General features: G+C 36.3%; 1 protein-coding gene across 1 annotated transcript; it reads left to right on the plus strand.

Annotated features, from left to right (window-relative positions):
* The first annotated feature begins 24 nt into the window (after window positions 1-24).
* Window positions 25-8324, plus strand: poglut3 (protein O-glucosyltransferase 3). Its single transcript, XM_059334297.1, has 6 exons — window positions 25-354; window positions 1240-1437; window positions 2346-2629; window positions 3464-3668; window positions 5362-5558; window positions 6820-8324. The coding sequence occupies exons 1-6, from the start codon at window positions 54-56 to the stop codon at window positions 7258-7260; spliced, it is 1626 nt and encodes a 541-aa protein (XP_059190280.1). The 5' UTR covers window positions 25-53; the 3' UTR covers window positions 7261-8324.
* Window positions 8325-16501: the final 8177 nt, after the last annotated feature.

Below are 16501 nucleotides of genomic sequence, written 5' to 3' on the forward strand. Positions count from 1 at the left end.
CGCCGTAAAGTGGGCGTGTTTGTCTTTACCAACATGTCGGCTTAGGAGTTTTTATGAAAACTCTACAAACAATATTTAATCAATTTTCACATCTAGCTGTTAGCAATTGGAGTAATATGGCGTGTGGGCGTAGCGTGCTCCTAGTTAAACCTTTTCAGAATGGTTTATTTTGTACGTGTGTAGTTTTAGTGGTATTTATAATGTTAAACTTCCCGGTTTGTGACAGTGAAGGGATCACTCCGGAGAGATGTCTGATCTGGGGTCCAGGGCTGAACTCTGCCACAGTCTTACCGGTCCGCTACTTCTTTATTCAGGCGGTCCATTCAAACGGACAAAACCTGACTTTATCTCCAGGTAAACCGACCACTAACACCGCATGTGCAGGAAGTGTCATTGTTTCTAACAAACGGCTAATAGCTAACGTTACTTTCTTGGTGCATCATTTTTTTAAACCAGGGATGGGCAACAGGAGGCCCGGGGGCCGCATACGGCCCGCACCCTCACTTGAAGTGGCCCTCAGTAGAACTACATCAGGGATGGGCAACTTAAATGCTGCAGGGGGCCACAATTTTTCATCGACACTACCACAGGGCTACGTATAGGACCGTGCATTTAACCAGATATGATGAAACTGCAATTTTAAATATGTTTACAGTGCAGGAACTTAACATATTTCTGACTGTGACTCTATTTTTATCTTCTCTGTTGTTTTTAAGTGATTGTCTGTAACTAACTGTGCTGCTGCCTGTCTTGGCCAGGACTCTTTTGTAAAAGAGATTGTTAATCTCAATAAGACTTTCCTGGTTAAATAAAGGTTAAATAAAAATAAAATAAAAATGTCATGCTCAGATGCATGTATAACAGTATAAATAGGAATACAAAAGGTTTGAAGCAAATAAAAAACTGTGATTTCTTTTTTTTTTCAGTGCAAGAACAGCAGGCCAACATTAATTGCAAGAAGTAATTTTGTGCATTTTTACCCTGCATTTGTAAGATTTCATGCTCAAATGCATGTAGTTGTACTGAGGGCCACTTCAAGTGAGGGTGCGGGCCGCATGCGGCCCCCGGCCCTCCAGTTGCCCATCCCTGTTCTACATGCATAATTAAGGGATCTGAATACTTTCTCCACCACTGAACTTGTCTTGAACAGTTGACAAGATTTAGCCGTTAACAAAGCTCTGCAGAAAGATAAAATAAGTAACACAGGTCACTTAAATGTTATATACATATATTGTTTAGGTAAAGACACATTTAAAGTGAAGATAAGTCCACTGGACAAGATGGAGTACATCCGTATCCACGTCCCTCCACCTCTGGACAGAAGAGACGGGTCCTTCCTGGTGAGATACCGGCTCTACGGCAGTGTGCTGAAAGGCCTGAAGGTCGAAGTCTTCCACCAAGATGCTGCTGTCGCCAAGTCGCCCTACACCATTCAGGGTTCGTGTTGTGTCATGCATTGATAAACACTGGAGGAAGTTCGTTTGTGACTGTTGATTGTATCTCCAAAACCACAGAAGGGTTTCTTAAGGCTTCGGGTTTGTTGATTGGAAGCCCAAAATTAAACACAACCAGAGAAAAAAGACTGGTCTCAATGCAGCAGGTCTTTATTTAGGCCACAGGGGAAGTTATGCAGATCTGGTCTCAGAATAACATCATTCTTGCAGGAATTCGGTTAGAGTGAGCCCGATCACTGTAATAATTTACATTTTATTCTTCTTGGGCTAGGCCTGCTATTTTTGTTAATGTAGTTAGCCAGAATAGAAGCACTTTCTTGATTGACTTGACTTGATGAGGTTGAACCAATGAACCAATAAATTTCCATGTAACAAGTTCAAGTCTCTACCTTTTATACCTGAAAAAAATACCCATATACTTGTAGGGTATTGCCAAATTGACCAAAACTTTAAACTAAATTTTGTTACAAGACTATGACTTAGACAGCAAAAGTATCTTAATTAGAACAAAGTTGCAATTTTGACAAATATATACAGGTGCATCTCAATACATTAGAATATGATGGAAAAGTCCATTTCCAGTAGTTGATAATAACCAAAGTCATTATCATGAAAACTATGGAAAATGGCTAGATATCAGCTCTTTAATTAAATTCTCATGAGCGATATTTGTTGTCATCATTATATTTGTCTGAACAAATGTACCTTCAGTTGTACCAGGCATTAAAATGAACAAGAAATTGAAGAAAACAATGTGGTCTAATAATTTTTTCAAAGACTGTTTACATCTAAAATGCATTATTAGTTCTGAAGATAACAACAGTGAAATGTATGGTAACTAATGCCACCTTGCCCCTCATCTATCTCCTGCATGTTATTTTTAATGTTCAGGTCCAGTCTATCATGAATACTGCGACTGTCCAGAACCCAATGCTTCTGTCTGGCAGAGCACCGTGCAGTGTCCGGCTGAGGAGCCTCAGATTCTGGCAGACTTTAAAGCTTTTCCAACGGTCGACCTGCAGCGTCTCAGACAGGAGGTGCCTCACAGGTTCACCAACAGAGGCGGTCTCATCCACTACAGCATCATCAACAACCAGCTGTACCGCCGCACGCTGGGAAAATACACCGACTTCAAGATGTTCTCTGATGAAATGCTGCTCTCTTTAACAAGAAAGGTAAGCTTGTGTGTGAGTTCTAGGGGTGTTAAAGGATCATACTGGTGTTTTATCAGTTAGTGGATGTAGTATCATAATAATAGTAATAATACCAACCAGTACGGAACAGGCCCTCGCAGTACACACGTTTTGGGGCATGCCTCCTTTAGGGTGTGTGAGTTACAGGGGCCAGTCTATACCACCCCTATGAATTTCATTGCCTTAAGTGTTATAGTGTGAGCACGGTGCCAAATATTAGATTAGATTGCCACCAGAGCGCCACCTGCAGGAAGTTGTTATTTAATAACAATTTTAATAATATTAAAATTATTTTAATAACTTTTTGTTACGAGGGTCCATAGATGCTGTGTGCAAAGTTTGGTGCAAAACGATGAAATTGCCTAGCAGGAGTTCGAAAAAGTAGGTTTGCGACATTTCGCGAATTTGCAAGAAAAAAAAAACGGTAGGTGAAAATGGGCGTGGCCTATATCACAAGATTCAGCACAACTCAGGGAACGTTGGGATATAATGTTTTTGAATGTGCAATAAAGTATAGGGGAGTTATTAGCCAAAACGTTCTGTCCTTTATTATAGCGCCACCTAGGGGTGGAAATTCAGAATGACAATAGATTATACAATTTTTCACCATGTGTGACTTATATTCAAAGTTTGTTTAGGCAGTGAAAAATGTGATCATTTGGCCAGAAGAATAAAAATATATATTTTTTAAAAGAATAATCATTCAAAAAACAATAGGGACCTCGCAGGTCGTTGCCTGCTCGGGCCCTAATTACTGCCAGTGACAGTATGGGGCATAATGTTTCTAAATTCAATGTTGGGATCTTTAATTTGAAGGTGAAGGTGCCTGATGTGGAGTTCTTCATCAACGTTGGTGACTGGCCCTTAGAGACGAGGAAGACGGACGCTGTCCCCGTGTTGTCGTGGTGCGGCTCTGCAGACACACGGGACATCGTCCTCCCCACCTACGAAGTCACACACTCCACCCTGGAGACCATGAGAGGTGTCACAAATGACCTGCTGTCTGTCCAGGGAAACACAGGTAACACACACACACACACGCACACACACATAAGGTGCGTTTCCACTATAGTCGAGTACCCTGAATGAGGCGGTCTCCCTCGCCAAAATGCCCCTAAATTAAATGTGAGCCGCCCCTAGTGGTTTTATTGATAATGATTGTGGTTATTATCAAGAAAACCATGGAAAATGTCTAGATATCAGCTATTAAATTAAACTCTTATGAGCTATTTTTGTTGTTATCATTTTATTTGTCCAAACAAATGTATGTTTAGTTGTACCAGGCATTAAAATGAACAAGAAATTAAAGAAAAATGGTGGTCTAATAATTTTCTCCATGACTGTATAATTTTAATTCATTTACATTATTTTGTAAAAAAAAACTCTTTTAACTCTGATATTAAAGAGGTTTTAAAAAAAAAACGATTGTCAAAAAGCCAAATTAAAAAAGCAACAAAAGGATAAAACATCCAAGTGGGGTGAATACTTTATTGGCATTGTAGATTCCAACATTTGACTGGTTTTACCTTTTAATGAGACTAGTGTGAAAAACAAACAAACTGGCAGAAGATAAATTAAAATGATCTCAGTGTCAGATGATGTAGCCACCCTGACCCCAGGCTTAATGTGTCCTTATAGTACAAGTTAATCCTGACAAAACACAACTAGCTGCTATTTGAGTATACAGCAGTTTTAATGAACCTATAATAAAGCTTGTCTTTCACATACAGATGGTTTTGGGCCTTTAATGCTCACTTGATTGGGTGCTGAGTTTTTTACACCAATGTCAGAATTTAAAAGCATAAACAATGACAAATACATAAAAATACAAACTTTCCAATTCCAAAAAGTCACAAATCATTCAGTTGAATACAAGTCTGTGTATCATTAGTTCTTTCCATTTTCAATTGGCAATCAAAAATCAAATAATGAAAATTTTATAATTTTAATAAATTATTTTATTTATTGTTTATATTTGTTTTTTATTATAACAAAAAAAAATGCTTGTTTTACATTTTCGGTACGCCACAATTTTATTATTTCACGTGGTGTGTCATAGTCAAACTTCCAGGTCGCGTTAACCCGACCAATTAAATATTAAAATCAAATTCAGTCCTGGTGCTCATTTTTCCATTTCGTATTCTTGATCTGAGCCTAATATTGAAATATGATTTTTGTGTTATAATAAAAAAACGATAACAAATTTACATTATATAAAATAACACATTTACATTATATATAATGACAAATTTTTCATTATTTGATTTTTGATTGCCAATTGAAAATGGAAAGAACAAATGATACACGGATTAATACAGTACAGTACAATAAACCACCACATGGAGCCCTTTGGACCTCGTGTCCTCACATTTTCTTTTTTGGGAGGAACATTTGGATTGTAAGTAGTACACACACTCACACACAGGCGCACTCATGCACACACACACATTTCTACACTTTTGTTTTATTCTAATTTCTAAATATTGTAATTTTGCTTTTTTTTTTTTTTTAAAGGTAATTTTTTTCTTCTATTTCGTAGTTACTTGTTTTTAATTTCACTCGTAGGTAGAGGCCTGTAGAAGCTCTTTTGGGTTTCTTGCCGCTACCTTGCACCTTTTCTTTTGTTGTTATTTCTTTATCTTTTTCATTTTGTCTTATTATAGTGCAAAATATAAAACTTAAACTTAACTTAAAACTTAAATTGTTTACTTTAGGTCCTCCGTGGATTAACAAAACGGATCGGGCATTTTTCCGTGGACGGGACAGTCGAGAGGAGCGTCTCCATCTGGTCTCTCTGTCCAAGAAAAACCCCGAGCTGCTGGACGCAGGAATCACAGGCTGGTTCTTCTTCAGAGACAGAGAGAAACATCTAGGCAAAGTACCACTTGTTGGATTCTTTGACTTCTTCAAGGTAATGAGCAAACAAACAACAACAACTCACAAAAAAAGAAAAATAGTAATAATACATTTAAAATATAAAATACCAACAATAACCACCTACAGTCATTTCACACACCCGTTTTCATCCCTATATCGTGTGAAGACATGCTCTTTATACTAGATTTTGAAGTGTTTAATGTTTGAACATTGTTTTAATTATTCACACATCCCATTCCATATTTTTACTCCACTGAATGAAATGCAAAACCTTTTCCTATTTGTACGTATTTTCATGAATTTAAAGTTATTTTAAAATTCTGGTCTGAACATTCAGAGCCTTACATGGCCAGGCTCCACCCTACATATGTGACCTGATGCAGCCCTACACCCCCACTCGGGCTCTGAGGTCTGCAGATCAGAATCTGCTTATGGTTCCTCGCAGCGGTTTTTGAACCAGAGGTGATGGAGCTTTCCAGGCTGTTGCTCCCAAGCTTTGGAACAGTCTCCCTCCCTCACTGCGCTCAGTAGATTCTGTTGTCACTTTTAGAAGCCAACTGAAGACATTGTTGTTTAATTGCTGTTGTTTTGGTCTTTTAAAACTTGTATGTAAATGTTTGTTATGTTTATGATTTTTATGTGAAGCACTTTGTGACTTCTGTCTGCAAAAGGTGCTATTAGGGTTGTCACGATACTTAAATTTTCAACTCGATACCGATACTCAGGAAAATATTCGATACTCTATACCATTTTCGATACCACAAGGATAAAAACAAAGACCCTGAAATTTAACAGAAATATTTTTATTAACAAGAAAAATGCAACATGTAAAAATGAACAGAACCACAGGTTAAATATTTATAATAAAAAACAGTTGTGCAAAAAGAAACTGCAACTATGATGACAAGCTTCAGGTCTGAGGAAGTGCAAAAAATAAATAAATACAATAAACAATGACAATTATAACAATATTTTGAGGTTGTATGCTGTGCACAATGTTAGGCAAGCTTGAAAGTCGACTTTTCTCTGCTTCATTCTGGAACTTCAAGAGAGAAAATAACACTTTTCAGTCACCAACATTTATGTGAACTTATTAACTCTATACTCTATACTGACACTGTGTCAATAAACGTAGGGGGGCGGGGGTACCGATACTTTTGAAAATGAGTAACGTATCCGGATACAACATTTTAGTATCGATACTTTTTTGAGTATCGATACTTTTGACAACCCTAGGTGCTATATAATAAAGTTTACTTCCTTACTTACTTACCTTATGCTCTTCCGTTTCACAGTACAAGTACCAGGTGAACGTGGATGGAACAGTAGCAGCGTATCGGTTTCCTTACTTGATGCTTGGGAGCAGCCTGGTTCTGAAGCAGGACTCGCCGTATTATGAATATTTCTACACTCATCTTAAAGCGGGCACGCACTACGTCCCCGTGAAGAGAAACCTCTCGGACCTTTTGGAGAAAATCAAATGGGCCAAAGAGAACGACGCCGAAGCCCAACAGATCGCCAGAGCGGGTCAGACGGCGGCCCGAGAGCTGCTCCAGCCCAGCAGACTCTACTGTTACTACTACAGAGTGCTGCACATGTACTCAGAGCGCCAGACGGGGCAGCCAACGCAGCACGCAGACATGGAGCTGGTGCCTCAGCCGGACGACCACACCGCTGAGTGTCAATGTGAGCGTCAAGTCCACGAAGAAGAACCCAACGTGAAGGATGAACTATGACCACTGAAACATTCCCCACATATAAAGAGTCAAAGTCGTCACGAGACAATGTGAAATTCACAGTTTACAGTTAAGTGTTAAGTGCCATAATAAATGTTCTCTCTTGTGTATGGATTGTAAAGGAAGTTTTTATAATGCCACTCTTAGTCCTGAATACTGTGTTGTGTTGATTTTTGTACTTTTTCCTAAAGATCTCAGTAAACTAGAAACTGAGGATGAAGTTCCTGATTTGTAAATGTGCCTTTGCATTGGATCTGCAGTATTATCCTGAAATAAATACATTTTTCATGGTTTATAGAGATCATAATCATATAGTGCTTTGTACTGTCCCCCTCAATTTTTAATTACTTTGCTTATTTAACTTAAGGTGATTTTTAGAGGGTCCTCTGGACAACAAGGTAAGCTCCGTCGTATGGTTTTATATTTCCAACAGATCATCACAGTTTGAATATGATTTCTGGACAAAGGTTTTGAACTAAATGCCCTGATGTACTGTGAGAGTCAAAAAGTTGATGTAACTGTTCCATCATTTATTAAAGTAAACTTGCATTTTTAAAAATACATTTGTTATGATGCTAACATGCTGATAATAATAACCGACAAGATTAACATGCTGATCTTGGCAGGGAGTGTTTATCATGTTTACATTTTCAACATCTTGAAGAAACTCCCTCAAAACTCTCCTTCAAATCCACCAACAAACTCTGTTCTTCGTCTCCTTTCTTTTGGAATAATTCATTTTTATACTGCTCTTATCATATTCAAATCTCATCATATTTGGAATAAACGTCAATCCTGGTGAAAATTAACGTATTCTAGTTATTTTTTAATATTACTATTATTTTCATTATTATTTAGGCAATTCAAATGCCTTTTGTGGGGCTCTTTTCATATTCAATAACTCATCATATTTGAAATTTAAGCCAATCCTTGTGAAAATGTATGTCTTGTAGTTATTATTATTACCACCATTATTATTAATAATATTAGGGCATGAGCACTGACAGTGCAAGGACCCTATTGAAATTGGTCCGTTTATTATAATAATAATAATTATTATTATTATTATTATTCAGGCAGTTGAAATGCCTTTTTGGGGTCTTTTTTCATATTCAAAACTCATCATATTTGAAATACATGTCAATCCTGGTGAAAATTTGTGTATTCTAGTTATTCTTATTAATAATAACATTTGCTAATTAGCATACAGCTGAGGCAGATGGGAATGTCACCTCCATCATACTACAGGATTCTGCTGCATCAGTATGCATGGACAAACTCATGAAGCTATTTTTCCTTTTCATAAAGTCGTTTGCTCCCTTAGAAACATTAAAAACATCTATCAGTAGTGAAATCTGATCAGGACATCAGCAAGCAGAACTTACTTTTTTCCTTAAACAGTTCTGAAAACATTTCGTCATTGCAAATTCTTTATATAAAGAAAAAAGAATGCACAGAGCAACAACGATGAGGATCAAAAACATTAAGTCAGATACCTGTAGTATAGTATTTCATTATACAGATTATGTGACAATAAGAGAAATTTACAATATTTTCAGATCAATACAATAAGTTGCTAAGCATCGAAACATTTATTTCACTTGTGAATAATGTCTGATAAATGATGAAAACAAATATTTTTAATTGTTTGTCTTTTTGACCACACTGTATACTAATGTACTGTTAAAATGTTGTTACAATAGTAACAGAAATCTGTTTAGCCTTTGCGGGTGCTTTGAAAATTACACGGTGCCTTATTTACATGTTGAGCAGCCGCAAAAGTATTGCAATCCTTTTGTGTATTTGCCCCTCAATCTTCAAAGAAATGAAACAAATGTTACAAAAACAAGAAAGTTTCCCTCTAAAAGGGAAGTTTCATGTAAAAGTACTTAACCCTCCTGTTATGTTTGTTTCTCCGGAACAGCAATAATGTTTGTGGGTCAATTTGACCCGAGCCATGTTTATTTAATTATCCAAAAGTGTCAGAAACCAAAAAAAAAAAAATCTATCTATCTATCTATCTATCTATCTATCTATCTATCTATCTATCTATCTATCTATCTATCTATCTATCTATCTATCTATCTATCTATCTATCTATCTATCTATCTATCTATCTATCTATCTATCTATCTATCTATGCAATGGTATTCTTCACCTCTCACAGATCATGGTTCAATGAGGATAATTCACTCGTTCATAAAAAATGCATTTTAAAAACTTTTTTTATGAACATTGGACAGACCTTCATATAAAATATAATGGTTTTACATGACATTTAAATTTAAAAAAAGTAATTTTATATATATTTTTAAATTCTCTTAATGAAAAAAATACTTTTAAAACTTTGAAATGGGTTTGACCGGCAACATAACAGGAGGGTTAAATACCATGTTCTGCCTACATCTAAACAGTAAAATAGTTGATACATAATCATTTGGTTCAAGCTGCTAAGTGGCAATATGCAAAATAAGGAAAGCCACAATTCAACTAAAATCTACATGTCCAAACCAGGCGGCAACCCGGAAAGGCATAACACACGCAAACATTTTGACTTGTCATAGTGGGAAAAGCTCAAATTAAATCTACCATTACAGACCGTTCTGTGATGTTCAGCAAGACAACAAACCTTTGGTATGTCATTGGTAGTGATGGGACAACGAAGCTTCGTGAACCATTCACTGTATTTACAGTCCACTAGGTGGTGCTCTTTAATCAACAAAGGGCTGAAAACACACTCAAATTCCCATTGCTAACGCCTTATTTTTAAGTCAAGACCGCCATCTAGTGGGGTCAAAAATAAAGCAAATGCTTCACGAAGCTTCATTGTCCCTTCACTAGTTATTGGTGTATTAATGAATTCCTGCTGCAGGTGGCACCCTTTAGGCCGCAAAGACTAGAAAAGCGCTGTAGAAGTGCAGTCCATTTACCATTTACCATACATTTAAAGTATTACTGTAACAAATATCATGAGCCCCTTTAGTTCAGCTGAATTTAATCATGAGAGTGAGAGGGTCTCCCTCTTTCTTGGTGACAATGGCCTGCATCATTCCCGAGGGAGTATGCAGATACCTCGAGCCTTTGAAGAAGTTTTCAATGAAAGCTCTGTCAATCTTGTCGCACTTCCCAATGGCCGCGTCAAAGTTGTTGCTGAGGACGCCGTAGATATTCCCCCTGTCGTTTTTCTTCCCCAAGAACAAGAAGAGGGCGTAGCAGTCCTTGCCGATGGAGGTACAGAAGTCCACCATCCTCTGACACATGGTCTTGTTGCTGGACTCCTTCTGTGCCATCTGGACGGACTCGGTGCAGGCCTCCGGAGGGATGCTGCCGTCTTCGGCGTCCTCCTTATCCGGCAGGTGTAGGACCTGCACGGCGATCTGGATCTTGGGATTCTTGGTGGGTTTCTCCAGCACCGCCCAGACCCAGTCGGCCCCCAGGAGGATGCGCTGTTCGGGCGTCATGGCTGTGCAGTTGAAGGTGTCCGTCATGTTGAGGCTGACACTCTGAGTGATGTAGGTCATCAGGAAGACCTGTTGAAAGGAAAAGATGTTTAAAAGACCATCTAGAACATTCTGCAACCATTTATCTCCATCTACAAGGTCAAATTTCAGAGTCACGCCCTACCAGAAGAACTCCAACTATATTTCTCCTAATAATGTGAAGTCTCACTCTATAGGCGCATTTCCATTAGGTACTTTTCCCTCTAGTGAACCGCTATGGGTGTGACTTGGAAGAGAGGATCTGCCCAAAAACCGCCCAACTTAATCGGTTAGCGTCTGAGCCGCTACTGAGCCATTAATGACTAATCGACGCTGATTGGATGCAGTTGAGGTGGCGATTTCACGCATGCATGATTCATTTGCAGACTGGTGCAAACTGGTCCCTGAGGGGTTAAAATCTCCTGCTCCGACTGCAGCTGGGAGAGACTGCTGCCTGCTACTCGTTAAGAAGAGTAGGAACAAGTCTCCAAAAGTCTCCAATAACACCAGAAAAAGATTGCTAGATTTGTCGCTAGTCGCTTTTTTGAAACAGCATATTATGGGATGTCCAAAAACTGAACAAAAGTCATAATATAGTATGTCAATTTTTGTCAAAAATGGTCAAATTTTCAAATGTCTAAAAATGCTTAAAATTGGTCAATTATTGTCTGTTGATACATATTACAGCATAATATGGCCAGAAATTAAAAAAAGAAAAACACCATTATGAGACGTCCAAAAATGACCCCCTCAAAAATAAGTCGTATTATATAGAATGTTGATTTTTGTAAAAAAAAATGGTTAGATTTTAAAATGCGTAAAAATGCTTACAAATTGGTCAATTATAGTCTGTTGATACATATGGTAGTATAGTTTGTCCAAAAATGGCGAAAAAACCCACCATATTATGGAATGTCCAAAAACTGAACAAAAGTCATACGTCATGTCGATTTTTGTCAAAAATGGTCAAATTTTGAAATTCCAAAAAATGCTTAAAATTGGTCAATTATAGTCTGTTGATACATATTAGAGCATAATATGGCCAGAAATTACAGAAAAACACCATATTATGAGATGTCCAAAAATGACCCAATCAAAGAAAAGTCTAACTATAGCATGTCGATTTTTGTAAAAAATGGTCAAATTTTGAAATTCCTAAAAATGCTTAAAATTGGTCAATTATAGTCTGTTGATACATATTAGAGCATAATATGGCCAGAAATTACAAAAAAAAAACACTATTATGAGACGTCCAAAAATGACCCCCTCAAAAATAAGTCGTACTATAGCATGTCGATTTTTGTCAAAAATGGTCAAATTTTAAAATGCCTAAAAATGCTTAAAATTGGTCAATAATAGTCTGTTGGTACTTATTAGAGCATAATATGGCCAGAAATTACAAAAACACACCAAATTATGACATGTCCAAAAATGACCCAATCAGAAATGTCGATTTTGTCAAAAATGGTCAAATTTTGAAATGCCTAAAAAAAATGTTTTAGTTACACTAACCTGGTGAGGTTTCTTTATAAGCCCACCCCGGGTTTCTGAACTCTCCAGCACATACTTTTTTTCCTTCCATGTGAAAGATTGTGTTTATTGCATATTTATATACAGTCTATGGTTTATTGTTTGCATTTTGAACGGTGTGTGCAAATAAATCAAATCAAATCAAAATGTGAAATTCTGAAGAGGTGCTGTCTTCAGGGTTTTTGGAAGTATAAAGTCACCTACCTGAGTGAGCACCTCAGGGCTCGGGTGAAACTTCTCCTCTGGGTCTTTGAAGAGGAGGTATTCTTGAGTTCTGGATGAGGCGGCAGCGATGCAGTCGCTGTACAGGGGTACGAAATCATTGGGTTTGTTGACGGGGGGCTTCTTCAGCGTAGCGAAGATGCTCGGTCGAGGGGCCGTGGTCTCATCTTTTGGGGGGCGGGTGGAGGCACGCTTGAAAGAAGCTAATAAGTTGGAGTTCTGGAAAGGTTTGGGGAAAGGTTTCGGGAAGGGTTTGAAAGTAGGTGACAGCTGCTGGCTGATATTCTGGCCCATGCTGGAAGGACGATGGAGGGTGGGAGATCACAGCGTTGTCTCCCTGATACACTAGAAAGATAGAAATTGCACCGTTAATATATACTGCCCTACAGAGTCTAACTGCAGTAACTACTCAAAGGGTAAAACTGAGAAAAACTTTAAAGTTGAAAAAAAAAAAGTTTTTTAACTGGCCAGCCATATGGGTTATAGGTAGGTAAGTGATATGACACTTATTTCTACATGTATTGAGGATGTAATATTTATGTTTAAAATATCATGACGATTTATTTGACCTTTGACCCCAAAAAATGTAGTTACTGCACTCTGGTTTTGCATGACTGTAAAAGGTTCTAATAGTGATGCAAAACCAGAGGGCAGTAACTTCAATGTTGGTGTCTTCTTTTAGCTTTTACATTTTGTTTTCAGTGAATAAACATTTTCAAATTGATTGATTTTGATATAAGTGTATTTCCAATCCAATCCACTTTATTCATATAGCAAGTTTATAGCAAACACAGGGTTTTCAAAGTACTGCACAGAAACACAATAAATTGACAACACAATAAAAGCACAATAAAAAGATAAGTAGACGATAAAACAATAAAATACAATAAGATAAAATAGAATAAAATAAAAATAAATAAAATGCACTGCCCGCACAAAATAAAATATGCATGTATACACACAAAATCATAAAATCATAAAAAAGTGTTTTAAAAGTGTCTAACAACTCTGTTCAAATATTTTTGTATTTTAGACTTAATATTATAAAGTAATGTTATATTTTAGTCTTAATATAATTTTATCTCACATTTTTACTTGATCACGATCTAGATATTAATTTCCCTATCAAATAAACTTATAATTTATATTATTCTGGTCTTCACTATTCAACACAATGAAGAAATACAACGCTGCACTGTATTACAGTCAAAGCAGACCGCGCTAAGTTAACTTACTGCAGTCTTTTAATATAATTATTTCTCTGAAATAAAGCTAAATTGAAATCTAAAACTTTGTCACAAGGTAAAACAGACATCAAAGAGTTGGGGTAGGCAACCTGCGGCTCCAGAGCCACCTGTGTATTGTAACAAAAAAATATACCAAATGTTAATTGTCTTTACAGTTTAAATGTAATTTATCATTGGTGTAGGCCCAAACCAATTTGTATTCTTTAACTGTAAAAATGTGTAGATGATATACTGCAGTAAAAATGTTTTAAAAACACTTTAGTCAACTATTTAACATGTGCTTCACAGCTTATGAAAGTCTGCAGCCTGGCGCTTTGAACTCTAAATTTTGCCAACTTCAAGTCTAGCTTTGAGTTTCCCTCGCTAGGCCACCTTTTGATTCCAAAACTCCTCACAATTTTTTTTTGGTTTCCAGCCTCTCATTTGCATTTGGGTCCTTGTTACATTCTGATAAAATCATATAAATACGCTGCAAATTATTTGTTTCTTACCAAGATAAAAAAAAAAAAAAGCTTAGATTTAAAAGTGTTAGATAATTGATCTTCTTTTAAGAGTTAATTTATTATTTGATCTTATTTGACCGACCACATTAGTCCTATATTAGGCCTTCTGTATTTTCCTGTATTATATATGTCATATACCACTTCTACTTTACTGTGTATATCTCTGCATATATTTAAATATATCTATTCATTGATATTCATATTACTACATGCACCAACCTATTTAACCCATTTAACCCATTTAACATGTTAAAATATACGGTAACACTTTACAATAACCCTCATTTATAAGTGGTAAACAGATGTTTAATCATCATTTATAAACCTTATATAGGCCATTTAGAATGGTAAATACATCATTTATTAATGTTTAACTAACTATGTGATTTATAAATGACAAGTAGATGTAAGTAATGTAAGTTTACAATTATTTTACCATTAACACACAATTAAATGATAATTAATAGTTTATCAATATTTTTAGTTGCACTCATTTTAACATTTTTACCATATTATTATTTACCATATTAAGTATGTTGATGATTTTGAAATGATTAATATACCTTTAAGAAATTGGTTTGAAACATTTAATGATTAAATATGTATAGCACTTTGTAAATGGTTAATAATTGGTCTATAAACCATCTATTAACATTACTTAGTTGGTTATTGTAAAGTGTTACCAAATATATTTTCTCCAATGTGCAATATCTGGAAAATGCTAAATACTTTCAGAAAAACAAACACAAAAAATATATATTAACAATAAATGTCAAATAGCAGAAATGTATGTATAGAATGTGTATAGAATGTATGTACAGTCATGGGAAAAAATGATTACATCACCCTTGTTTTCTTCAATGTCTTGTTCATTTTAATGCCTGGTTCAATTAAAGGTACATTTGTTTGGACAAATATAATAATAACAACAAAAATAGGTCATAAGAGTTTAATTTAAGAGCTGATATCTAAACATTTTCCACGGTTTTCTTGGTAATGATTTTGGTTATTATCAAGAAAACCATGGAAAATGTCTAGATATCAGCTCTTAAATTGCCTTTATTTGTACCAGGCATTAAAATGAACAAGAAAATGAAGTAAACAAAGGTTTCCATGACTGTATATGTCTTATTTTTTATATTCTTATCCTGTCTATGTGTCTGTATCTTGAGCTGCTGTGATGACTACATTTCCCCACTGCGGGATAAATAAAGTCATATTTTATTTATCTATCTTATCTTAAAGATTCTGGATACTCACCAGGATGGGTCTGGAAGTTTCTTTAGGTCCAAGTACACTGCCTGCCCTCCGCTCCTGTCCCCTGCCCTGCTGAGATACACAGTGTGTGTGTGTGTGTGTGTGTGTGTGTGTGTGTGTCTGAAACTCTGTCTTCAGTCTCCTGACGTGTACAGAACTTTTAGTAGAATAAGGAGGATTTTCTACACGACAACAAGTTTCTAGGGGGAGTTCCAGCCTGTTAGCATGGGTGCGGTGTGTGTAACTTCACAAATTTTAAGGTAAGTCAACAAAAGACTCATCTTACCAGTTAACTGTTGTAAGCCTAAAGGGTTTGATGGGTAAACAAATGGCCAAATGGCTCTCTATTGGAATGCATAAATACTGATGTGCCTACATGCCTGAGGTCATTTTCCAAACCCCTTAAGATCATTCAGTGGGTGTGTGCTTTTATTTTACCAACGATCAGATATACAATACAATAGGGGAGAACACGGGAAAATAAACCATAATATGTGCTAAAAACTGTCATTTTAAATAGTTGAACCAAGATTAAAGTATTATTAAAGACTTACCAGAGCTAAAATGTTCCCATGCCATCAGGATGACCAAGGGGGAAGGGAAGGGGTCCTTTGAGTTATAGCTGCACTAAATTATTCCTGATTTTTTTTCCCAAATTTAAAAAGTCTGATGACGAAAACTTTTGACACATTTTCAATTGACCAGACAGTACATTAAAACCATTTCAAAATATTTTTTTTATGAAATAAATACCACTCAATTTTATATTACTTTTTGGACTTTTTTAAAGGGGAATGAGACCTGCTTCCGGACACGGGTTTCTGTAGGCACTGGTCACATATAATATCATTTAGAATACAAACAAAATGTAAGAAAACATCAAAACACAATTTGTTGTGCTACCCTTGTCCTGTTTATGATTGTGGTTCGGTTTTTAAAAATGAATATTTAGCTAAAAAAAAAATTATTTATGTCGCGGACATGTTTTGTCCAAGTTCTCAAG

Source organism: Centropristis striata, chromosome 6 (genome assembly GCF_030273125.1).
Source record: "Centropristis striata isolate RG_2023a ecotype Rhode Island chromosome 6, C.striata_1.0, whole genome shotgun sequence".
Classification (NCBI taxonomy): domain Eukaryota; kingdom Metazoa; phylum Chordata; class Actinopteri; order Perciformes; family Serranidae; genus Centropristis; species Centropristis striata.

Excerpts from the sequence above, each read along its gene's own strand:
- poglut3 (XM_059334297.1), top strand. The coding sequence starts at position 54 with ATGAAAACTCTACAAACAATATTTAATCAATTTTCACATCTAGCTGTT. Across the intron at positions 3,669-5,361 it reads GTCTGTCCAGGGAAACACAG|GTCCTCCGTGGATTAACAAA; the intron begins GTAACACACACA and ends TGTTTACTTTAG. Across the intron at positions 5,559-6,819 it reads GATTCTTTGACTTCTTCAAG|TACAAGTACCAGGTGAACGT; the intron begins GTAATGAGCAAA and ends TCCGTTTCACAG.